General features: G+C 42.9%; 4 protein-coding genes across 4 annotated transcripts in view; 3 read left to right on the top strand and 1 right to left on the bottom strand.

Annotated features, from left to right (window-relative positions):
* Positions 1-12: 12 nt before the first annotated feature.
* Positions 13-2440, top strand: LOC118507507. Its single transcript, XM_036046046.1, has 3 exons — positions 13-373; positions 1107-1421; positions 1510-2440. The coding sequence occupies exons 2-3, from the start codon at positions 1205-1207 to the stop codon at positions 1971-1973; spliced, it is 681 nt and encodes a 226-aa protein (XP_035901939.1). The 5' UTR covers positions 13-373; positions 1107-1204; the 3' UTR covers positions 1974-2440.
* Positions 2441-2963: 523 nt separating this feature from the next.
* LOC118507508 (ADP-ribosylation factor-related protein 1) lies at positions 2964-3992 on the top strand. Its single transcript, XM_036046048.1, has 3 exons — positions 2964-3192; positions 3279-3703; positions 3787-3992. The coding sequence occupies exons 1-3, from the start codon at positions 3100-3102 to the stop codon at positions 3872-3874; spliced, it is 606 nt and encodes a 201-aa protein (XP_035901941.1). The 5' UTR covers positions 2964-3099; the 3' UTR covers positions 3875-3992.
* Positions 3993-5238: 1246 nt separating this feature from the next.
* LOC118507506 (translin-associated protein X) overlaps positions 5239-25678 on the bottom strand; it is a 168194-nt gene continuing 147754 nt past the window's right edge. The window contains exon 3 of the mRNA XM_036046044.1: positions 5239-5776. The gene's annotated coding sequence lies outside the window, so the exon portion shown is untranslated. The remainder of the gene's footprint in view (positions 5777-25678) is intronic.
* Positions 14471-19613, top strand: LOC118502377. Its single transcript, XM_036034598.1, has 4 exons — positions 14471-16473; positions 18247-18415; positions 18500-18686; positions 19317-19613. The coding sequence occupies exons 1-4, from the start codon at positions 14496-14498 to the stop codon at positions 19611-19613; spliced, it is 2631 nt and encodes an 876-aa protein (XP_035890491.1). The 5' UTR covers positions 14471-14495.

Raw genomic sequence — 25678 nt, 5'->3', positions numbered from 1 at the left:
TACAATGCAATTTGACCCACTCACTGCGTCCACTGTGCCAACAATGATCGATCGTACTACAAGCAGCCAGCAGTTGAGCAGAAGAGCGAGTCAGCAAGCGGGGTAAAAAGTGAAACTACATCGATCGAGTGATGAACCACAGTCCAAACCGTCCAAATGTTAAGATAATAAACATTCCGTAGAAAATCCTTGCCCGTGTTGTGTGTGCCGCCAGTTTGATCGTGTGATGTACAAACTCCCCCGAAGAAAGTAGCAAACAGAACCTGCATTGCAGCAGCGAAATGGTTCTACGTTTTAGGCTGTATGTTGTGCGCTTTTGAAGGTTTCTAGTTTCTGCTTTGCAGCAGCCAAACATTAAAGAAAGCTGCGAAAGGTAAGTAAAGCACTAGTGTAACTGAGTTATTGATGCTTAATATGCCATCATATCGAGCGTTGAGGAAGGGAAGAATGTGATCGTTTTGCATGTAATAAGCATCATCTTATATCGTCATCCAAATACTCCATCATCATTTATCATGCACAAAGAAAACCGTCGTCGCCAGTTGTAGCGTTTCGTCGCGCGATGGAATTGAGTCCGATAAATGTCAATAGGCGCGTTTCGTGTCGTGCAGCGAACGCCATGAATCCCCCCATTCTGGCAGAGGCAAGCAGCGATCATCGTGAGAAATTGTGTTTAATTTTCTCATGCTTTCAAGCCGATCGAAAGGGGTGCTTCCCCACTCACTGTATTGTGTTGTTTTGTTTTCCTCTTTTGATTCCGCACAAACTCTGTCATTAATCCGCTTTCGGGTCTATTGTACCGCCAGGCGCGCCTATAGAAGCATTAAACGGCGGCGTAGCGACAAGAAGGTTAGAAGAAAAGAAAGCCTGTAAAATTATGAAAACATTTCGTTTCCTTTGTGATTTCATGCAAAACGCACGTTTTGTTTCTGCGGAACAAGGCTGTGCGCTAATAAAGTGTGCCGGTATTCCTACGTGCTTTTAATTAAATGCTTTCCTCTGTGGCATCCGGAGCCTTGTTTTGATGGCTGATGGTTTTAACTGTTCCTGTGTCTTGCTGTCGTTCTAGATCTTTAACATGGTTTTCCTCTAATCTTTAATTGTAGGTGTAGGAAGCAACGTATTTCCAAAACAGACTTTGGTGTTCAGTTGATCTTGGATTTGGAAAGAAACCTTCGAAAAGTGCCCCAACCTCGCAACCATCATGAGCCTTAAAACACGCAGCATCGTGTTTGTAACGTTCTTCACTAGCTGCCTGATCGTAGGACTGCTCGTAGCCAGTCTCACCACCAACAACTGGATACAGGGCAGTGCGAAGCGGCGAAATTTTACCGAATCTAGCGGGCAAATCAATTTCGGACTATTCTCCGGCCATCGACGATTGAACGTTGGGTTTGGGTTGCGAGATTACAAAATCGATGGTAAGCACTTTAGTACATGATGTGTAGTATTGATTAACCTGCCGAGGACACCGATATGATTTGCCCTTCCACGTTTTGCTTTCTACAGTCCCGGCAATGATACGCAACGAACCGGACGTGATGAGCTATTGGCTATGGCTTGGTTCAGCCCTCGGTACCGGATTCGGTATCCTGGGAGGCGTGATCACAGCAATCGCTTCGGTACTGAAGTCCGCATCCGCGTCCAAGAAGACCGGTACTATGGTGGTGTTGTTGGTTAGCAACCTGTTCACCGGATTTTCCCAAACAATAGCTCTCGTATGTTGGCTGGTACAGTTCTTTAACTACCTGACACACAATGTGCTGCTGGCCGAGGATCGTAACAACAACTGGTACAGCACGGGGCTGACGATGCTTGGCTCCAGCTTCTACTTCATCCCTGCCGGTATCGTGTTAGTAGTGCTGAATCTGATCCTGCTCATTGCCGCAACACGGCTTGAACACCGCGAGAGGAAAAAGTTTCTAAACCCTCCTGCGGACGACAAAACGCAAGGAGCTATCATGCTGTACTGAAGGGGCTCATGATGGCTCAATCTTTTATTCCTCTCCTCCTCTAATACTCAAACAAAATGCTATCAACTACGCGCCAAACGATACGCGTAATTTACAAAGTTACGTGAAAGTTAAATGCATTGTCCAGAAGTGTATGTATTTGCGGTTCTTACGTCATGCCATAAGCTGAACTAAAGAGACATTATGAATTCATACCACGTGAAAAGGGGGTAGTTTAGCGCGTCAGCCTCATAGAACAACCCGTTTTTAGTACCGTTTTTAATTTACCATACCGGGCATGACCTGGTTTTAAGCTAAGTAAGATGTAGTATATAGATAAAAGTAAGTTTTTTTTACCACTGAATTGAACGAAATATGAAACATTTCAATAATTAATACATACATGAATGAAAATGAAATAATTCCCTCCTTACAAATTATGAAATAAATGGAAATATTGTTTAAATCGCTTTGTAAATCTTTGCAAATCTAAGCATTTTTTTTTGTATTTTTTTCCTCTGTCCTCTGGATTGTTTGTTCTGTGTGTCGTCTGCTCATTGCGCGTCTTGACACGATCGAAGGATTTAAATGAAATGGAAGCGAGGAGTTTTAAAATTTCCTTTCTTCTGAATTTTATGAGGCAGTTTGATGCTTCGCCTATCCTGCGGAATGCTTCAGAAGATCGTGGTTAATCATTTTGGTAGTTCACAAAAGTACAGTTCACAGTTTATTTTTTATTTTTTGGTTGCTACACGCATTGGATCGTCTCATTACTGCATCACATAGCTATGGCTTAAAGGCCTTTGATGTTAATCGCACTTGTTTTACGGTGTCACAAAACCTGGATAAGAATCTTGTTTTTTTTTTTTTAATTTGGAATACGTGGCTTTTCCGTTATTCGAAAGATTATTTATTATTAAAGCAGCGAAACAAGAAATCACCGGTGCATTCTTATTCTTTCTTTTATTTATCAATTGAACTGTCAAATATTTTAACCTTCAACCGGGCCCAGTGTGCCAGTCTGTTACCGTCAAATGCATGAAAACAAAAACACGAACGCAATCCACAAAGCGCACGGGAAGCACGGGAAGTTGGACCTCTTTTCAACCTACAGCTCGGATTCCGCTCTTGGTCAGCATTTACCAGCATGTATACACTGCTCAGTGGATTTTACAAGTACCTTACACAAAAGGACGAATACTGCATACTAATTCTCGGCCTAGACAATGCTGGCAAGACGGTAAGCGTTTTTTGTTTGCCTCGCTGGGTGAAAGTGTCATGTACTAATCTATTCGAAATTTGCATTTGTGGCGTTCCAAATCGCAGACCTATCTGGAGGCGGCGAAGACAAAGTTTTGCAAAAACTACAGAGGAATGAATCCGAGTAAAATTACGACTACCGTCGGGCTAAACATTGGCCAGATCGATATAGCTGGTATACGGATGAGCTTCTGGGATTTGGGTGGCCAGCAGGAGCTGCAATCGCTGTGGGACAAATATTACTCCGAATCACATGCCGTCATCTACGTGGTCGACTCGAACGATCGCGTCCGGATGAACGAATCGAAGGAAGTGTTCGATCGGATGATCAGCAACGAATATTTGTCCGGGATTCCTTTGCTAGTGCTGGCAAACAAACAGGATTTACCCGACTGTATGGGTGTGCGGGAAATCAAACCCGTCTTCCAGGAGGCTGGCCATCTGATTGGGCGACGCGATTGTCTGGTGATGCCCGTGTCGGCGCTAACGGGGTAAATTCGGATATGTGCTGCGCGCGCCCTTGGCATGCTGCTGCTAAATGTTCTTGTCTATGTACCCACTATTTGCTTTCCAGGGAAGGTGTCGATGAAGGTATCAAGTGGCTGGTCGAGTCCATCAAGCGTAACTCAATCGTTCGACCTCCGAAGACGGAAGACACTTGATCGTAACATGGAATGGCCGGTTTGCTTTGATTTGCTGTTGCGTAATTATATTTGTGATATATGTGCATGATGATTAAAAGAGAAGTGTATACATCAAATCATGATCAGACAATCCATATTCGTTCGTGTTGTTACTGTTGTTTATCACAACAACATATTTTATTGACTTGTAGCAACTATCCAATATTTTCCCCAATTGCTAAAACACATTGGTTCTGAAAAGATGCTTCGAAACAATAGCGGTAACGGCTCCTCTAAATGTATTTTTATTTTTCTATTTTATTTTAATTTTTCGGATATTTCGGCACTACTTTTGATGTTGCTTTCTTTTATTCCATACTGTACTACTTCCTGGACACCTCATGAATGGAGACAATGAGCAACTGGCACAAGAATGTATATTTTCTCAAAGTCGCAAAAAATCGAAAAACAGCACGATGTAATCAGAGGGAGTGTTTGTTGAGAAATCTTATTTGCTGCTTTAGACAATACGGCATCAGTCCGTAATCATTAATTAATAAAATATTGTGCTGCTTTACAATCTTTTGGTTTTTTTTTTTCTTGATAAAAGAGTGTTCTACTTGTAAAATCTTTGAGAAACATATTACACGAACCGGAACCGGCAATTTCTTAATTGCCATAACCCAATGCAATTATGCGATGCGTCCGTTGGAGGTGTTTTAGATGTTGTGCGTGTGACCTGACATGTGCTAGCCTGTAGTCAACAAAGAGCGCAGTAAGCTACGCAGAACCATTTAGATTTAGAACACTAAAGCGAATTTTTAGATACCTCATGGAAACAACTATCAATGGGGCTACAATATAACAAATCAAGATTCTAGATCACTTGTAGCATGTGTTGATGTCAACTGGGAATCCGAAGTAGGAGATCGTAGGTTGGTAATGGGTTTATATTTTCAAAGTATATGGTCCAGACTCTTGGGCAAGTCGAAAACAGATTTGAATGTGTACAACGTTAGGCCAATCAGAATATAGAGTACTGAGGGTCGATGAGTGCAGATATATCCGAGGTAATCTGGTTGGCCGGACTTCTGGCAGATCTAAATTGTATTTATTTATAATTCCAGTATTACGGCATGACGCTGTATTGTGGATCTAAATTGTAAAGAAATATATTATTATTATTTACGAAGACAACTGCGGTTATGTTAGATTGAGCAAGCACGTCGGTAAGAACCGGTAAAAGAACCAAGAAACGGAGTTAATATTATTGGGAAGCGAATAGTATCGCGATTGAAGAAGGTATAGAAGGCACAGGTTGGAAACCTTATCAGAATGTGCGATATTCGAATTGTCATCAATATCTTAATCGGTAAACAACTAAATCAAATGAAATCACAACATTTTTGGGTTACCCACAGACAGTGCAACATGTTTGTTCTCAGAATTTTATTAATCTGACCACGGCGAGGTCGCTCTAACAAAATCTGTAGTAGGTTTTGCTATTCTTTTAAACACTAAAGAGACGGAAGAGGGCCAAGCGATGTAAAATCTATTTAATAATAATAAAAAAATCATTTTAAACACTAAACTGATTTTCATTTTCTCTTTATTTACAGGGTTTTCCAGTTGTTAAGGTAATAGCATCCATTTGTATTGTAAACTCCTTAGATGAAATGGCAAACAAAGCTGGTTGATATGGAAACGGCTTCAGATGACAGGAGAATCAAAAACCTTTTCTTGTAATGTCCTCAGAAGATATTTTTGTAGTTGCCTTTGATGTTGTACGCATCCTCTCAGCGCACGGGTAAGTGCGTACTTGAGGACGCTTTCACTCTTTCTACAAAATTTTTGTCGCTCAAAGTGTACTTTTTCTGGGACATATGAATGTTATGTAGTAGTAGCCTAGGATTATAAACTTCAGTGTGTAAACTGAGTAGCCTGTGAATTGGAGTTGAACATTTGTACTGTGTAGACAGTTCTTATGTACGGTTATAATACATCGATCAATAAAAAAATCCACCTCACTGCTTTTAAAATATAACACGCTTGTACTCTCGCTTGATCTGATCTTCTCTAACACCGCTTACGGTGTAACTCATCGTTCATCCAAATTAACACATGCTTCTTGTAAAAACTTTTCGTAATCAACAGCATTTGTGAAAACATTTACATTTTGTTTCTGCATTATTCAATAGTTTAGTTTTGTTTTTTTGTGATTTTTCGTGCAATGTGCCATACCAACATATTTTTTTTCTGTTTTGGTGTAATGATAAAGAAGGTGAGATATCCACTTCGCTGTCAACAAGTGTTTTCAAGTTCTTTTAGATTGAATATTTGCACAACATACACAGGATTGTTTAAAAATGCTATTACCTGTTTTCTTTTTCGAATCGAATTGAATGGAATGAATAAAGTCAATAAGGAAAGTAAGTATATCCATGAAATTTGTAACAGATGAATATTGTTTTTTGTTTTGTATTTCATATGAAAAAAAACTGGCGAATACGCCATGTAAATAATTTTAAAAGGTGTAATTAATTAAAGGAAAATATTTAGACCCCTTTTTGACTATTGCTTTGATAAACTTTTTCGAATTGATAATTAATTATTGCCCAACCCAACGAGTCAACGTTCCCAAGAGGGAACGAGTACCACCGCTCGTTGTTCGAGCGCTATCCGAGGAAGAATTTTGCAAATTCCCCTCAGTTGTTAAGCAAGGAAAGCTTGCTGCTTCTTTTCCTTCCTAAAGGAGAACTTCACCAAAATTTGCAGCGCTACACGCACAGACTTCCAGCTGTCCAGTGATGCAGTTCTGATCCAGTTGAAGTGGGAATTCTTCTCGCACGAGTTTCCCCGGGACAAACTATTCTCAGTCATGCTGAAGGGGCTGCACTTTGGTACGGCCAATCCAGTGAAAGAATGTGTGGCGACCTCTATCGGAGAAATATTTGTTGAGGTAGCAAACCCTGCATGTTAGGATGACAGCACAGGAATGACGTTAGGTACGTTAGGTTTGAATAAACTTCTTCCGCTGTAAACCTCCAACGAGATCGGTCGTGGTTCTTTACCCATCCGTACGCTGTAATATCACTGTCTAACTTTAGATTATGGGCCCAGTGTGAATAAGATGGAGGACGAAAAGAACGAAAAATTCCTGCTGCCACTGTTTGATGGCACAAACTATAACGCGTGGAAATTTCGCATGCGTGTGCTGTTAGAGGAACGTGAATTGTTGGAGTGCATCGTAAGGGAAGCAGCGGACATTGACGAGTTGCGCGTGATTCCAAGTGACTCGGAACAGGTACGAAAGCAAAAAGAAGTGGCTCGTGAGAAAAGGCTTAAAAAGGATAGAAGGTGCAAGTGTTTGATAGTGTCGCGGATCCACGACTCACAGCTTGAATACGTGCAGGAGCATGCGACACCGAAAGCGATTTGGGACGCCTTACTACGGGTTTTTGAGCGGAAAAGTATTGCGAACATAATGCACCTTAAGCGACGAATGTTGTCGCTTCGATATGAGTGCGGAACACTTCAAGACCACTTTCTTAATTTTGACCGCTTGGTGCGAGAATATCGTTCGACGGGAGCAGAGACGGAAGAGTTAGATGTAGTGAACCATCTACTCATTACTCTGGGTTCGACGTATTCTACGGGGGTAACCGCGTTAGAAACAACGCCCGCAGAAAACCTCGGCTTGGAATTTGTGAAATGTAGTTTTTTTTTTTTTTTTATTCATAAAGAACGGCCTGGCCGTATTGCTTGAAATGTCGTTTGTTAGACGAAGAAATAAAACAAAGAAGCACAGGTTTGGAACCGGCTCCGGTTGAAAACGCAACACCGGCGTTCATGGGTACAAAGAAGCCCCCGATAAAGAAGAAAATTCTTAAGTGTTATAAATGTCATCAAGAAGGACACAAATGTTCTGAATGTCCAAAAGTGAAGCCAAGAGCAGATTTGGCTAAGGTGGACAATTTGTCATTTGTTAGTTTGGTCGAAGGTAACGCGTTTTCGGCAACAGGACAAATATAATTGTTTGTGGATTCAGGATGCTCGGACCATCTGGTAAAAGATAAAAAAATTTCGAGTCGTTAACTCCGCTAGCAGTTCCAGTGAAAATTTCAGTAGCCAAAGATGGCGAATCCATCGAAAGTAGTCACAGTGGAACGATTCGGCTTTGTTCAGTGGTTAATAGTGTGCGTGTGCCGTGTACTGTAAGCGTGCTGTATGTTCCTGCTCTACGCTTTGTAGGAAAAGTTGAACGGTTTGCAAAGTAACGCTGTGCTTGACGAACAATGGCTCGTCGCCATTTTATTCAGCAGTTTACCTGATGAATACGAAACGCTGGTAACAGCGCTAGAAGCGAGGCCAGATGCTGATTTAACTATGGATTTAGTTAAGGGGAAATTAATCGATGAATGGTTAAAACGATCAAGCCGATCGGAAATAAAACCTGAAACTGCTCTACATACGGTGGCCGGTAGAGGTGAACGATGTTATTTCTGCAAGCGTCTAGGACATAAAAAGGTGGACTGTGTAAAATGGAAGAAATGGAAAGAAAACCACAGTGAAGTGAAAAATAAGAAACAAATCCATAAAGTGAATAGTGCTATCCAGGATGAAGATTCCAACTGGGCGTTTACTGTGAATCATGATATAGGATCTGATGTTTGGATCTTGAACTCCGGTGCAACATGTCATATCACGAATAGAAAGGATTTTTTTGACAATTTTGATAGCAGTGTCAGAGAAGTAATTCGTGTAGCTGATGGTGGTAAAGTAATGTCCATCGGGAAAGGTTCGGGCAAATTTATTGCAATTGGCAAGAACAATAAGCTCCGTACAATTACCATCGATAATGTATACTTCATTCCGGAAATGAGAGCGAGTTTGTTGTCTGTAAAGCAGTTGGTATCCAAGGGATATGAAGTGATCTTTAATGCAGCAGGTGCAACTATTAATCGAAATGGAGAAATCGGCGTCATTGCTCAACCTCTAAACAACCTATTTGTGTTAAAGCTGTTATGTATTGCCCTTGGTCTAAGACGTTTCGGCTACTGTCACTTTGACAAGTGGATCTGAGGTATAATGTAATTGGGTCGTTCGAAGATTCTGGGCTTCTCTGAACACATTGCGTCATTCCATCCGTTACCAATTTTGTGTGTTAAATAGTGAATAAAGCTTAAATTAGTTATATCCATTGTTCGATCCCGAACTAAAATAACAACAACAGTGGATCCAGAGCACACAGGCACCAATAAGAACAATAACGAATCCACGCCACACGTGCCGCCGTTTCCATACTCGGCTTCCAAGAAGTCGAACCGTGTGGAGCGCTTTTGTCAAAGCGTTCCAGAAAGTGTGAGCTGCCGTGCGACGAGAAAGTGCTCGTCGCAGAAATTTAGAACACTCGGCTTCTTTTCCGAAAGCTATAAAAGAGGTGCTGATCGCAAAGCGCGGTCATTCTCGATCACACCGCGGAGGGAAGCCAAGCCAATCCAATCGGCTCTTTTCAGAGCCACCTAATAATTGAAAGAGAATATTGGTTTCAACAAAAAAAAAAAAAAAACACAACGTAGGCCGTCTTCGGACGTAACATTTGGTGCCGTGACCAGGATTGGCGGGCTTCAGCACTCCTGTGATCCGTGAGTAAAGTGCGTACGTATTTTTTCTCACGCGTTTCGTGTCGTCGCGCAAGTGCGTGCGTGTAACGATTAAGCGAGTTTGTGTCCTCGCGCGTGTACGGGTGTGATATACCACGAGTTCGTGTCCTCGTGTGTATATGTGCGACTCTCCGTGAGTGTGCTTCATCGTGCGTGTGTGTGTGACTTGTCACGAGTTCGTGTCCTCGTGCGAGTGCGTGCATTCTTTTATTCAGCGAGTTTGTGTCCTCGCTTGTGTGGCTAACCACGAGTTTTGTGTCCTCGTGTATGTGATTGTGTTACTCTCCGCGAGTTCGTGTCCTCGTGTGTGTGTGTGACTCTGCAGTTGTGTGTGATTCGCCGTGAGTTCGTGTCCTCGCGTGCGTGTGACTTTGCGCGAGTGTGTTTTCGCGCGCGTGTGTGGTTGCCGCGAGTTCGTGCCCTCGCGTGCCTGTTGTTGAAAGTACAACCACTGTGCCATCTGTCAAACGAATTTACCGTTGCACGAACTTTGTTTTTCGCGTTTGACGTTTAAAAGCGACGCTATGGAAAACGCGCCTTTTTCTTATATATTCTGAACTCTGCGACACGACTAACATCTCAGCTATCGAATGTGCTAATAAAGTTTCTTTTGTGTTGTAAACGTAAAACATATTTGGCCACCTCTTTAGTTTTCCACCCTCGCCAACAGGTTATGGGCCCAGTGCATCGTGGACAACATAAAGTTTTGCGGTTTACTGTAGCAGGAAAGTGACTTTTGGTGAATTAGCATCCTGGTGTTATCCGTAGTGTGTGTGTTTGGAAAGAATACGCGATGGCGGAAACACATGTTTCGATTGAGAAGCTGAGTGACCAGAACTACACGGTTTGGAAGTTTAAAATGCGGCTCCTTTTGTCACGTGATAAAGTACTGCACGTTGTGACGGAGGAGCAGCCGGAGGCCCCTGATGCCAAATGGCTAGCCGACGATGAGAAGGCGAGGGCCCTGATCGGCTTGGCATTGGATGACAGCCAGCTTATTCATGTCATGCAGACGAATACGGCGAAAGAGATGTGGGACGCTCTGAAAGGCTATCACGAGCGGTCATCCCTTTCGAGCAAGATTCATGTAATGCGCCAAATGTTTGCCACCAAGATGCCGGAAAGTGGAAACATGGCTGAGCACCTGAAAGAACTTACTTCGTTACGTCTCCGACTGATAGCCCTTGGTGAGGAAATGAAGGAGCTCTCCTTCGTTGCCCTGATGCTGTCCAGTCTACCGAAATCTTACGACGGTCTGATAACAGCATTGGAGAGTAGGCCGGATGCTGACCTAACAGTAGATTTTGTTAAAGGGAAGTTGCTGGACGAAGGGCGTCGGCGTGCGAATGGCGTAGATGAAGAAAAGGCTCTGTACTCTGGGAAATATGGTGCTAGCAATAAACCCAGTGGAAAGAAAAAGAAGAAGATGCAGTGCCACTACTGCAGGCAGGACGGGCATTTCCGAAGAGACTGTAAAAAGTTGGCTGCGGACAAAAAGGAGAGAGGAGTTCGTGAATCAGCGAACGTCACTGTGGAAGAAAAACAACACAATAGTATGGGTCTGTGTTTGTTCCTTGGGAAGGCACAAACTAAAGGACTATGGTGCTTTGATTCGGGTGCGACTTCCCATATGACGAACGATACATCTATTTTACACCACATTGACAAATCGAAGCGGTCTACTATCTCCTTGGCCAATGGACGAGTCATCAAGTCGGCGGGTGTCGGAAGCAGTAGTTTGGTGTCGGTGAATGGAAATGGTGCTCGAATGAACGTTTCGCTAGACAACGTTTGCCACGTGCCTTCGCTCACAACAAACCTTCTATCGGTTAGCAAAATTGCCGATTTAGGTTTTGAAGTTGTGTTTGACAAGGCTGGCTGCCGGGTTAGAAAAGGTGAAAAGGTGGTATTAGTTGGCGAACGACAAGGCGGTCTGTATCACTTGAAGCGTTATTCGGAGCATGCAATGCTCGTCGAGCCTACTTGTGGAGTTTCCTGTCTACACCTGTGGCATCGTCGATTTGGGCACCGTGACACGGAAGCAGTAATGAAGATTGTGAAAAACAACATGGGAAGCGGTTTGAAAATTGACCGGTGTAACGCAAAGTCCGTATGCGGACCGTGCTGCGAGGGCAAGATGAGCCGTGAATCCTTCCCTAAGGTTTCATCTTCGAGGGCTTCTGCTGTTGGCGAACTGGTGCACACGGACCTGGGAGGCCCAATGGAAATACCCACAGTGCGCGGCAGTCGGTTCTACATGATCATGGTAGATGACTACAGTCGTTATACGGTTATCTATCTGATGCAGAACAAGTACGATGCTGAGGATCGAATTAGAGAATACTGTGCTCTGGTAAAAACACAGTTTGGTAACTTCCCTAAGGTCATTCGGTCAGATGGTGGTGGCGAGTATGGAAGTAATTCTTTGCGAAAATTCTTTGTAGATCACGGCATGGTACATCAACAAACGGCACCGTATTCGCCGCAGCAGAACGGAGTGGCCGAGCGCAAAAACAGGTACCTGGTTGAGATGATGCGCTGCATGCTGGCAGATTCGGGCTTAGATAAGGTGTTCTGGGGTGAAGCGATTTCGACTGCCTGCTACCTGCAAAATCGCTTGCCATCATCCTCAGTGGCATTAACACCTTTTGAGCTGTGGTACCGAAAGAAGCCCTCGTACGAACATCTTCGTGTATTTGGATCGGAGGCTTTTGTGCACGTTCCAAAAGAAAAACGCAGAAAGCTTGACAAAAGAGCTGACAAATTGGTGTTCGTTGGTTATGAGGATGGTCAGAAGGCTTACCGTTTTGTGAACCTGCTAACGAAAAGAATCACCATTAGCAGAGATGCCAAGTTTTTGGAACAGTGCGAGAAACAAAACGTGCCAAAGCCGAAGCTGACACCGTCAGGAGGAGTAGTGAAATTTCCACTTGTCTCAACTCCACCTCCTCAATCGGAGGAACCGATCGTCATCGAAGAAAGCGTGAACTTAGATGCATCGCAGTACGAAAGTGCGACCGAAGACGATCCGACGAATGAACCTTCGTTTCATGCATTCCCTTTGGATGAGGTTGTACGTAAATCGACTAGAGCGACCAAGGGAATTGCACCGATTCGTTTGATAGAGGAAGCGTATACGGCAAGAAAAGCGGAAATAGCGGTGGAACCCAAAAATCTCAATGAAGCTCTGGCCTGTGATGCTCATGCCGAATGGAGATCGGCAATGGAAAGTGAGCTGAAATCACACAATGAAAATGGGACTTGGGATGCCTTAGTGGAGCTGCCTGCAGGACGGAAAGTGGTAGGTTGCCGCTGGGTCTTCAAATTGAAGCGGAACGCAGCTGGAGAAATAACCAAACATAAGGCCCGTCTGGTAGCTCAAGGCTATACTCAGCAGTTCGGCGAGGACTATGACCAGGTCTTTGCTCCCGTTACCAGCTATACGACTCTTCGAATGTTGCTTGCCCTGGCTTCCAAATTGAAAATTACACTTCGTCATTTTGATATCAAAACTGCCTATTTGTACGGTGATCTAGACCAAGAGTTGTACATGCGACAACCACCAGGCTATGCAGAGAAGGGAAAAGAACATTTGGTGTGCCGTCTAAAGAAAAGCATCTATGGACTGAAGCAGTCTGCACGATGCTGGAACCTAAAACTGCATAGTGTCCTAGTGAAGATGAATTTCCAGCAAAGTGATGCGGATAAGTGTTTGTACACAAAAGTCGTTAAAGGGAAGAAAGTTTACATCCTAGTATACGTAGACGACTTAATGGTAGGGTGTGTAGATGAAACTATTATCGACACTGTATACCAAACCTTAAGTGACCTTTTTGAAATGACTGATCTCGGAAAAGTGAGTTATTTCTTGGGACTCGAAATCAAACAGAAAAATGGTGAATATAGTGTTAGCCTCGAAAACTATATTGAAAAACTAATCCATAAGTTTGGTTTGAGTGATGCAAAAGTTGCAAAAACGCCTATGGACGAAGGGTTTTTGAAAGTACAGGACAAGAGCGCAACTTTGGATGATCAAACTCAGTATAGAAGTCTTGTTGGTGGTCTGTTGTATATATCGGTGTGTGCGCGACCCGATATTGCGGTTAGTACGGGCATACTCGGTCGAAAAGTGAGTGCGCCTACTGAAGCATACTGGGTGGCAGCCAAACGCGTCGTTCGGTACTTAAAGGCAACTAAGCATTGGCGGTTGATGTATGACGGACGTGGTGATGGCTTGATCGGATATTCAGATGCCGACTGGGCCGGCGATGCCAACACGCGGAAGTCAACAACAGGATACGTGTTCTGCTACGCAGGAGGAGCTGTGTCTTGGGCCAGCCGTAAGCAGACGAGTGTCACGTTATCCTCCATGGAATCGGAGTACGTTGCTCTGAGTGAGGCTACACAAGAATCGATCTGGCTTCGTCGGTTGTTGAACGACATGGGCGAGCACGTGAAGGGACCGATAACAATTATGGAAGACAACCAGAGTTGTATTCAATTTGTTAACTCCGATCGGACCAATCGTCGCTCGAAGCATATTGAGACGAAGGAGCATTTCGTCAAGCAGCAGTGTGCGTCAGGACTTCTGACGCTTGAATACTGTCCCACGGCAGATATGTTAGCTGACGTTCTCACTAAACCCCTGGGAACCATAAAGCAACGAAGGTTTTCAGGAATGCTGGGACTGTCGACGAATGATGGCACAATTAGTTGAGGAGGAGTGTTGAAAGTACAACCACTGTGCCATCTGTCAAACGAATTTACCGTTGCACGAACTTTGTTTTTCGCGTTTGACGTTTAAAAGCGACGCTATGGAAAACGCGCCTTTTTCTTATATATTCTGAACTCTGCGACACGACTAACATCTCAGCTATCGAATGTGCTAATAAAGTTTCTTTTGTGTTGTAAACGTAAAACATATTTGGCCACCTCTTTAGTTTTCCACCCTCGCCAACACCTGTGACTTTGCGTGTGAGTGTAGTTTTTAGTCCAAAATGACCAAGGCGGACAAGCTTAAGGCCAAGCAGGCCAAAAGGCGATCGCTGATTGAGTCTATGCGACGCTCACTGCAGTTCGCAGTGGATTACACCCCCGAGCTACAAGATCAAGTGCCTGATCGTCTTGCAAGATTGGTGAAGTGTTGGGAATGTTTCCAATCGATCCATGAAGAGTGTGAAGAGCTAGATGAATCGGAAAACGCTACCAGAAGCAACGATGATATCCTAGCGCAAACGGAAGATCTATTTTTCGAAACCAAGGCTGCGTTATCAAAGCTAGTGAAAAAGGAGAAAGAAGAGCAACCACGCTCAAAGCTCGTAAGCGTGAAACTACCCACTATATCGTTGCCGGTTTTTAGTGGCGAGGTAACGCAATGGTTGTTATTTCATGACACTTTTGTTTCTCTTGTGCACAACTGTGACGATATCGCACCTATACAAAAGTTTCATTACCTGCGCGCGTCATTGAAAGGGGAAGCGGCAGGAATAGTGCACCCAATTCCCATTTCTTCGGAAAATTATACTGTGGCATGGAAAGCTTTGCTTGACCGGTATGGTAACAAGCCGTATCTACGTAAAATGCACACGCGTGAATTATTTGGGTTGCCTTCCATGATCAATAGTGGTGCGCAAGAGCTTCGACAATTAGTGAGCAAATTCCAGCTGCATATTGACATTCTAAAACAGCTAGGAGAAACCGTTTCGGATGATAGTAGCATTATCATGGAAATTTTGGCCAGCAAGCTCGACAAGGCATCGTTGAAGGCTTGGGAAGAACACTACGCTCAGGAGGAAGCTTTGTTAACCTATCCTAGCATGACAGCATTTCTGCTTAAAAGAGCGCAAGCGAGTGAGTCTCTAGCGTTGCAGGTAGGAAATCGTGTTAGCTCTTCCAACGCAAAGGTACCAAACCAGAAAACATCTAAAAGGCTTAGTGTCAATGCTGCAAGCATGAAAGGGAACAATGTGGTTCCTTGTGTTTTGTGCTCTAAAGACCATTATTTATGGCAATGCCAAGCATTTCTGGATCTTAAGCCTAAGGATCGACAGAGTGCTGTTAATGGCAAAGAACTTTGTGGCAATTGCCTACAAAAGGGGCATTTTGCAAAATCATGCCGATCAAGATATACGTGCCAGCAATGCAAAAAGAAGCATCACACATTGCTACATTTCGTGGAAGATGCTAAACAGCCCTGTGAAAAAGGTTCGTCTGATTCGAGCATTATGGCAGCTGCGCATGTAAATAGTGTTGATCGTGTATCCAAAAACGTGTTGCTTTCAACTGTGTTGTTGGAAGTAAATGATGCATATGGACAAAGGCATCTCGTGCGTGCGCTGTTGGACAATGGTTCGCAACCTAACGCCATTAGTGAGTCGCTGTGTCAACAATTGCATTTGCCGCGGAAAAAAGTGAACATTTTGATCGTTGGTGTCGACGGAATAGAATCCAGTGCCAATCATGAAGTTCGTGCAAAGGTACAGTCGCGCGTTACCAACTATTCGGCGGAAATGGACTTCTTAGTGTTGCGAAAAGTGGCGTGTGATACTCCATCCCACGAAGTCCCAGTGCAAAAGTGGAATATACCTGCATCATATCCTCTCGCAGACCCGCATTTCTGCACGCCCGGTCGTATCGATATGATTATTGGAGCAGGGTATTTCTACTCACTATTGTGTGACGGTAGATATAGTCTACCAAACAAAGGCGTGCTGGTCGAAAGTGTTTTCGGCTGGATTATGACCGGTAACATTCCTGCTATATCGAGTGATGCGGTTCGGTGCAATGTGGTAGCCGTCCGTCCTACGATCGAAGAACAATTGGAGCGATTCTGGAAGATCGAGGAACTCCAGGTGAGCGAATACTCTTTTGATGAAAAGGAGTGTGAAAGGCATTTTCAACAAACCGTTTCGCGTGATGGAAGCGGCCGTTATATTGTTCAAATGCCCAAGCAGCCCAACTTCAAGGAAATAATAGGTGAGTCGAAAACCAATGCATTGAAAAGATTTCACCTTCTTGAGAAAAGATTGTCGAAGGATGCTTGCCTCAAAAGCCAATACCACGACTTCATGCAGGAATATTTAGACCTGGGGCACATGGCTGTTGTTTCTGAAAATCAAGAAGAAAAAATCGGTGCATATTATCTTCCACATCATCCGGTGTTGAAAGAGTCCAGTTCTACTACGAAACTGAGAGTTGTTTTCGACGCCTCTGCTAAAACTACGACTGGAAAGTCATTGAACGAAGCTCTGCTAGTTGGTCCCGTGGTTCAGGAGGAGTTGCTAACTTTAGTAATTCGTTTCCGAAAATATCGTGTAGCTATTGTCGCTGACATAGCAAAGATGTACCGACAAGTAACAATGCATCCAGATGATCGGCATCTGCAACGTATTTTATGGAGATTTGACAATGCTCAGCCCATCCGATCATACGAACTAAGCACAGTGACATATGGCTTGGCACCCTCAGCATTCTTAGCAACACGCACATTGTTACAGCTTGCTCATGATGAAGGTAAGCAATACCCCAAAGCCAGTGCCGCTGTGAAACAAAACCTGTATGTGGATGATCTACTAGCAGGAGCGGGAAGTATTGCAGAAGCAAAAGAACTGCGTGATCAACTCAATGCTCTTCTCGAAAAAGGTGGATTTTGTCTTCGAAAGTGGTGTTCCAATTCGCTAGAGGTGCTAGCGGATCTCCCTGCAGAACTTCTTGGAACACAATCCGCCATAAAGTTTGAAGCTGAAGAAAGCATCAAGACACTGGGCATTTGCTGGGAACCCGAAGCAGATTCATTTCGTATGAATGTCTCTATTGAAAACAAGTCCACTATTCACACAAAACGCAGTATATTGTCATCAATAGCTCAACTCTATGATCCCCTCGGTCTTATTACACCAGTGACTATACGTGCGAAAATCATCATGCAACAATTGTGGTTGCAGAGCTTGGACTGGGATGTGCCAGTTCCTCATAAGTTGCAAGAAAAGTGGACAGAATTTCTGCAACAAATAGCAAACTTAGCACAATTTCGCATAGCTAGGTTTGCATTCATACCAGAACATCAGCATGCAGAGCTACATTGCTTTGTTGATGCTTCTGAAGTGGCCTATGGTGCATGCATATACATCAGATCAATCGACAGCAACGGTTCAATATGCATAACATTATTAGCGTCGAAATCAAGAGTGGCTCCACTGAAACCTTTAACAATTCCGCGATTAGAGCTGTCTGCCGCCTTGCTTGGAGCTCGACTCTACCAAAAGGTGGTGTATGCATTAGACACCAAATTCGACGAGTGTTTCTTTTGGTCTGATTCAACTGTTACGCTTCAGTGGCTCAAGGCAGCTCCCAGAACATGGAAACCGTTTGTGGCCAACCGGGTAGCTGAAGTACAAGACATAACACATGGTGCGCAGTGGCAACATGTCTCCGGAAAAGAAAACCCAGCCGATATGATCTCTCGGGGTATATCAACAGTCGAGCTTCTAAACAGTGATCTATGGAGAAATGGTCCCTCGTGGCTTGGCGGAGTCAAATCATCTTGGCCTTCTCAACACTTCGGCGAGAAAGGTGAAACAGAGTTGGAGAAAAGAGCCATCGTTCTCACGGCTCAAGTTGCTGAGACGGATCTAATCTTCAAGCGATTTTCATCGTTTCAACGGCTGTTAAGGGTTTTTGGATTCTGTGTTAGATTCATCAACAATATTCGCAAGCGTGAACCAAAACAGTTTTCGTCTTCGTTAACAGTGAAAGAGTTACAGTCGGCTAAAACGATCCTGTTCCATATGGTGCAAAGAGAAGTGTTTTCAGACGATATTCGCGCTATCACAAAGGGAAAGTGTCTAACAAAGAGCTCATCCATTCGATTGTTGAATCCATTCCTCGATTCTTGTGGATTATTACGCGTTGGTGGCCGGTTGCGTGAATCAAATATGGCATTTGATGGGAAGCATCCAGTTCTTTTGCCAGCATTTCACCCATTTACGCGTCTTTTGATCAGGGATCAGCATCATAAAACATTACACGGTGGAGTTACAATGACCCTTTCGTCCCTGCGTGATGAAGTGTGGATTCTGAATGGCATGCGGGCCGTTCGTAGTGTACTTCGAACCTGCTATCGGTGCATAAGGGCCAATCCAGTTCCAATAGCACAACCTATTGGTCAGCTACCAGTGTCACGTGTTACGGTAAACGAAGTGTTCGCTTGCGTTGGAATCGATTACTGTGGACCGTTTTATTTGCGCCCAACACACCGTAAGGCAGCTTCTCCCAAGTGTTACGTGTCAGTGTTTGTTTGTATGAGCACAAAGGCTGTTCATTTAGAACTCGTTAGTGATCTGAGTACCCCTTCTTTCTTAATGGCGCTGGATAGATTTGTGGCCAGAAGGGGCAAGCCGAAGCATTTGTATTCCGACAATGGCACTAATTTCGTAGGTGCCAAACATGCCTTGCACGAACTATACGTTCTTCTTCAGCGTGACAGTGAAAAAATCAGTGACTATATGGCCAAAGACAGTATCCAGTGGCATATGATTCCACCTCGCGCTCCCAACTTCGGCGGCTTATGGGAAGCTGCAGTAAAGGTGGCAAAAACTCACTTAGTACGTCAGCTTGGTGCAGCTCAGTTGGCTTACGAAGCTATGATTACTATCTTAGCAAAGATAGAAGGCCATATGAATTCCAGACCTCTTGTCCCCCTTTCACAAGATCCTAATGACCTAGAGGCGTTAACTCCTGCACATTTTTTGATGCTCAAGAAACCACAAGTAATTCCCGAACCTGAACTATCCCATCTCCCGCTTAATCGCCTGTCGCAGTATCAGCTTGTTCAGAGATATGCCCAGGGTTTCTGGCACCGTTGGCGCAACGAGTATGTGAAGTCGTTAAACGGTCATCGCAACGTCAAACGGAGCATTCAGGAGCTGAATGTAGGTGATTTGGTGATAGTGAAAGACGAGCAATTACCAGCAGTGAAGTGGCCTTTGGCGCGTATAGTGGAAAAACATCCTGGACCAGATTCAGTGACACGTGTCGTGACTCTTCGTACAGCGAATGGGATCATCAAACGTCCAGTTTCCAAAATTTGTGCATTGGAGTGTCATCAGGAAGTGTAAATTTTGGGAAATGTATTCCCAAAAGGTGGCCGGTATGTTCGATCCCGAACTAAAATAACAACAACAGTGGATCCAGAGCACACAGGCACCAATAAGAACAATAACGAATCCACGCCACACGTGCCGCCGTTTCCATACTCGGCTTCCAAGAAGTCGAACCGTGTGGAGCGCTTTTGTCAAAGCGTTCCAGAAAGTGTGAGCTGCCGTGCGACGAGAAAGTGCTCGTCGCAGAAATTTAGAACACTCGGCTTCTTTTCCGAAAGCTATAAAAGAGGTGCTGATCGCAAAGCGCGGTCATTCTCGATCACACCGCGGAGGGAAGCCAAGCCAATCCAATCGGCTCTTTTCAGAGCCACCTAATAATTGAAAGAGAATATTGGTTTCAAAAAAAAAAAAAAAACACAACGTAGGCCGTCTTCGGACGTAACATCCATAATGTAGGCAAATGTCAAACACAACTGTCACTTCAAATTGTACAGCCTGGAACTGTCATGGGAGACAAGACTGTCAGAAAAAGAAGAATAAAAAAAAGCAATTCAAGTTTGGTCAGCGTTCGAACAACACGTGTAATTCTGTGCCTTCGGTCCTTATGATTTAATTTGCCATCCTTTATATCTCAGAAGTGGGATACCATAAACAACAAAGTGAAATTCTTCAGCATCGGTTAAACGTGAAATCCTCGCAGTAAAAAGTGAGCAAAATGTTAACGAAAGACGAAATGCTGTGCGCGCTCGAACACGCCGATATTTCCGTGCCGCTGACTGCTACTATCTCGCAAATACGCGAGCTCTATGCAGCTACTGTTGGAAATGTGAAGGGGACTGTTCATGATGGTCCAGCCGCTGTTGGAGGTTCTAAAATGGAAGACGCACTCGCTTTACCAAGTGTCAGCGAAGCGAACTACACCACCACCATGTTGCCAGAAGAGAACGACGCCACCGCCGCCATTTTACAAAATGAAGATCGTGACCCAACTACCATTCCTAACTCCATTCCCAGTGTAAATTGTGAAATAGCGATGCTAAAACAACAAATCGAAATTCTCGAGCTAAAGCAACGTATCGCAGCTCTACAGGCTCCAGTTACTAACCCAATGGGGTCACTACCTGCAATCATCAAATTCGAAGAATTTGTTGATACATTCAGCGGCGATAACAACGACAACATTGAGCGATGGTTCAAAGAACTGGAGCGGGCCTTTTCCCCATATACATTGGATAATGCCATGAAGTTCCATTGTACTCGACGATTGCTCACTGGTACGGCGGCACTATTTGCAAAATCGATCGAAGCTACATCATACAATGAGTTGAAGGATAGTTTGGTAAAAACATTCAGCGTTAAAAAATCCTTGGAAGGCGTTTACAAGCAGCTTCGAGCACGACGTCTAGCACCAAACGAATCCATCACACGATATATTCTGGACATGCAGACCTTGGCGTATGATACAGCTATTCCAGAAGAAGAAATAGTAAATATCATCATTGATGGAATCGGTGATCCCATCAACACCGCATCAATTCGTTTTGCCGCAAAGTCCATGGAAGAATTAAAGCTGCTACTGAAACGATACGAGCAAATCCGTCCTCATAACAACGCTACATCGGCATCATCAGGGGCTATACGGAAACCAACCAATGTGTTCAGAACATCGGAAAACCAACAAGGCGAAGTGAGATGCTACAACTGCTCTAAATTTGGGCATTACCAGAGTTCCTGTCCTTTGCCACGTCGACCATCAGGATCGTGCTTTAAATGTCATCAAGTAGGACACGCTTCCCGGGATTGTCCTAGCAAAATCGTTGTTCCTGCGGCTGCAGCTCATTGTCAGGATCAGGAAACAACACGACAAGAAACAATTAACACGATTTTAGAAGAATTTCAAGAGGTGAGTGTTGCCTTCGTTAATCAGAATAATCAGAGCAAAGTGTTGACATGCGTGCGTTCTCTCCTTGATACAGGAAGCCCAGTGAGCTTTATCGATTGTGCTATAGTTCCAAAACTCTTTTTAAAACCTCCTTCAACATCTCGATATCAGGGCCTCGGAAATCATATGCTGGTTATTTGCGGACAGGTATCTTGCACAATCAAGCTTCAAAATAATGAAGCGGCGCATCAATTCATTATTCTACCCAGTGAAAGCATTGCTTGGCATGATTATTGGTCGTGACCTATTAAAAAAATTTAATATTTTTCTTTGCAAAAACAACTCAAACATTGAATTGAATAAAGAATCTATCATTCATAAAAGAGAAACATGCATGTCATCATCGGCTCAGTGTAATCCGTTAGCTCAAAACACAATAGATATGATACCGCCTAAATTAGAACGATTATGCCCTTCGGAATATCATGACACTCAAAATGAAGCATTCGAGGATATATGTGCAATTGATCTGTTTGATGATGCAGCCGAACTGGTTGTTGGTAACCATTTATCTGAAGACGAAAATGCTGCTGTATTGTGTTCCATAAATCAAAACTATATAAATTATCCATCTGAAAACATTATTCCAAATGCTCACAGCATGAAAATCAGTCTTATACACGATACACCTTTGTTCACAAAACCGCGTCGACTTTCATATGGAGAGCGAGGACAGGTGCGGGAGATAGTAAACGAATTATTGAAAAAAAAAAATATTATTCGTCCATCCAATTCACCCTATGCTTCAGCTCTTGTTTTGGTTCGAAAGAAGAATGGTGAAATCCGTATGTGCATTGACTATAGACCCCTTAATAAAATAACTGTTCGGGATAATTTTCCCCTACCATTAATCGAAGCATGTTTGGAACACTTAAGTAATAAGAGAGTTTTTTCATTATTAGATTTAAAAAGCAGATTTCATCAAGTCAAAATGCACGATGATTCCATTAAATATACTTCATTTGTTACCCCTGATGGTTAATACGAGTATCTTAAAATGCCCTTCGGATTAAAAAACGCTCCTTCAGAGTTTCAACGCTTTATCAACACTATTCTACGTGAATTTATCGAGACAGATAAGTTGGTGGTTTATCTGGACGATATTATCATTGCCTCAGTTGATTTCAGTTCTCATTTGAACACTCTTAACGCTGTCCTTACGAAAATACGCCAAAACGGGTTGGAATTACGGCTAGATAAATGTAGGTTTGCTCAGCAGGAACTGGACTATCTAGGATATAAAGCAAATGCTAGTGGCATACGTCCTAGTGACAGGCACATAACGGCTATTAAAAATTATCCTATGCCAACGAACCTTAAGCAGCTGCGAAGATGTCTAGGACTGTTTTCGTATTTTCGTCGATTCGTCCCTTCATTCTCGCACATAGCAAAACCTATGACTAATTTGCTGCGAAATGATACGCGTTTCGAGTTCGACACTTCATGTGAAGAAGCATTCAAAGCCTTACGTGAGAAACTTATTTTGTCTCCCGTGTTAGCTATATTTGACCCTAAACGCGAGACAGAGATGCATTGTGATGCTAGTTCTTCCGGATTTGGGGCGGTTTTGTTGCAAAAACAAGATGATGGAAAATTTCATCCAATAGCATTTTTCTCCAAAAGCACAACTTCAGAAGAATCTAGACTCCATAGTTATGAACTAGAAACGCTATCGATAATATATGCTTTAAAACGCTTTCACGTATATGTTCATGGTATCAAAATAAAAATTATAACAGATTGCAACTCACTCGTGGAAACCCTTAAAAATCGTAACACATCAGCGAAAATCGCTAGATGGTCGCTTTTCCTTGAAAACTATGACTACTCCATTCAACATCGAGCCGGTACTTCTATGAGTCATGTAGATGCTCTGAGTAGGTTGGAAGCTAGTTGCGCTGTCAATGAAATTGACCTGGACTTTCAATTGCAAATAGCCCAAGCCCGAGATAATGATATTGAGGAGATTAAAACCAAATTGGAGTCAGGATCTGTTACGGGATATATTCTGCAAGATGGTTTAATATACCGTGAATCTCCATCCAAAGGACTACAATTATACGTTCCACGCGAAATGACAGATAACATTATTCGTCATGTCCATGAAAAGATAGGCCACCTAGCAGTAGATAAGACTAGTGACAAAATCAGTACCCATTACTGGTTCCCGTTTATGAAGTCCAAAGTTGAACATTTTATTCGTAATTGTTTAAAGTGTATCATTTATTCTGCTCCTTCCCGTTCCAATAATAAAAATCTATACAGCATTCCTAAAGAATCAGTACCGTTTGATACTCTTCATATTGACCATTTGGGCCCCTTACCTTCAATCAGATCTCAAAAGAAGTATGTTTTGGTAGTTATCGACGCATTCACTAAATTTACAAAGATTTATGCAACTCGCTCTACAAATGCTATAGAAGTCTGTAACATTCTCAACCAATACATGTCCTATTACAGTCGTCCAAAACGAATTATAACAGATCGCGCGACATGTTTCACTTCTCATCAGTTTGAAAGTTTTCTAGAGCAGAACCATATTAAACACGTCTTAAATGCAACAAGTTCCCCCCAAGCAAATGGACAAGTCGAAAGAGTCAACCGTGTCTTCCGTCCTATCCTCAGTAAACTCTCCAATTTCCATGACCATAGTGATTGGAGTTCTCATTTGCAATCAGCAGAATATGCACTGAATAACACAAAACATGCATCTACACATTTTGCTCCTTCTGTTCTTCTTTTCGGTATCGAACAGAGGAGCAACGAAGTAGATGAATTGACAGAATTCTTAGATGATAAGAAAAATAAACAAACTGATAGAGAACTAGCCGAAAACCGTTGCAAGGCATCAGATAACATTAAAAGATCACAGGACATAAACCAAAATTATTTCAATAAGAATCATACACCTGTTTCAACGTTTCAAATTGGAGAACTTGTAGTTATACGTAATATTGATACAACTGCTAATACTAATAAGAAATTAATTCCGAAGTATAAAGGGCCATATGAAATATATAAAGTGTTTCCAAATGACCGCTACGTCATCAGAGATATTGATGGTTGTCAGGTAACACAAATGCCATATAATGGCGTGTTAGAGGCAAATAAGTTAAGAAAATGGTAAGAACCCTGTTAACATCTGGACGCTAACGAAGATTAACGGCGGCAACATTCAGGCTAAAAGTGTTTAGATTAAATTGAGGGCAATTGAATAATCAGGATGGCCGAGCTGTAGGCAAATGTCAAACACTACTTCAATGCAACTACTGCAAACATGTCAACTGTCACTTCAAATTGTACAACCTGGAACTGTCATGGGAGGCAAGACTGTCAGAAAAGAAAAAAAAGCAATTCACGTTTGGTCAGCGTTCGAACAACACGTGTAATTCTGTGCCTTCGGTCCTTATGATTTAATTTGCCATCCTTTATAAACTATTATTTAGAAAAGCTAAAAACTGATGAAAGATACTGCCGAATTATTGAATATGTCAAACAAGGCTGGCCACATTACCACAATCTGGATTCATTCGGGCAATTGTTCTTTAAACATCGACATTTGATGCATTTCGAAAATGGATTATTGTTCAAGGAGCAGCGTTTAATCATTCCTACATTAATGCAACCAACCATATCCAAATGGTTGCATGCTCCTCTCTTGGGTATAGAAAAAAAAACACTTGCAAGAGCAAGATCTCTATTCTTTTGGCCTGGTATGACAAATGATATCACTGAACTCGTCAAAGCATGTAATGTGTGTGAAAAGTTCACTCGAAACCAGCAAAAGGAACCTCTTATACAGGATGAACCTCCTGGTTATCCGTTCGAACGAGTGGGTATAGATTTATATGAATACGCAGGAAATGATTACATTGCGTTAATAGACTCATATTCAGGATATTTAATATCTAGAAAATTTAACGAAAAATCAATCAGATGTGTTATAGATATTCTAGATAGTATCTTTTGTGATAATGGTTATCCCACTCAAATTAGATGTGACAATGTGCCATTCAACTCAACAGCATTTGTAACGTATAGCAATGAAACTAATATAAACCTAAATTTTTCGAGCCCAAGGTACCCACAAAGTAATGGTCTGGCTGAAAAAGGCGTAGCTATAGCTAAAAACATACTC

The sequence above is a fragment of the Anopheles stephensi genome, chromosome 2 (genome assembly GCF_013141755.1).
Source record: "Anopheles stephensi strain Indian chromosome 2, UCI_ANSTEP_V1.0, whole genome shotgun sequence".
NCBI lineage: Eukaryota > Metazoa > Arthropoda > Insecta > Diptera > Culicidae > Anopheles > Anopheles stephensi.
This window is presented reverse-complemented; position numbering and strand designations above follow the sequence as displayed.

What these genes read in the sequence shown, in the direction of transcription:
- LOC118507507 (XM_036046046.1), top strand. Translation starts at nt 1,205, where the DNA reads ATGAGCCTTAAAACACGCAGCATCGTGTTTGTAACGTTCTTCACTAGC. An exon ending in GCGAGATTACAAAATCGATG is followed by an intron (nt 1,422 to 1,509) that starts GTAAGCACTTTA and finishes TGCTTTCTACAG; the next exon opens with TCCCGGCAATGATACGCAAC.
- LOC118507508 (XM_036046048.1), top strand. Translation starts at nt 3,100, where the DNA reads ATGTATACACTGCTCAGTGGATTTTACAAGTACCTTACACAAAAGGAC. An exon ending in TAGACAATGCTGGCAAGACG is followed by an intron (nt 3,193 to 3,278) that starts GTAAGCGTTTTT and finishes TCCAAATCGCAG; the next exon opens with ACCTATCTGGAGGCGGCGAA. An exon ending in CCCGTGTCGGCGCTAACGGG is followed by an intron (nt 3,704 to 3,786) that starts GTAAATTCGGAT and finishes TTTGCTTTCCAG; the next exon opens with GGAAGGTGTCGATGAAGGTA.
- LOC118502377 (XM_036034598.1), top strand. Translation starts at nt 14,496, where the DNA reads ATGACCAAGGCGGACAAGCTTAAGGCCAAGCAGGCCAAAAGGCGATCG. An exon ending in TTATTACGCGTTGGTGGCCG is followed by an intron (nt 18,416 to 18,499) that starts GTTGCGTGAATC and finishes TCTTTTGATCAG; the next exon opens with GGATCAGCATCATAAAACAT. An exon ending in TACCAGTGTCACGTGTTACG is followed by an intron (nt 18,687 to 19,316) that starts GTAAACGAAGTG and finishes CGCCTGTCGCAG; the next exon opens with TATCAGCTTGTTCAGAGATA.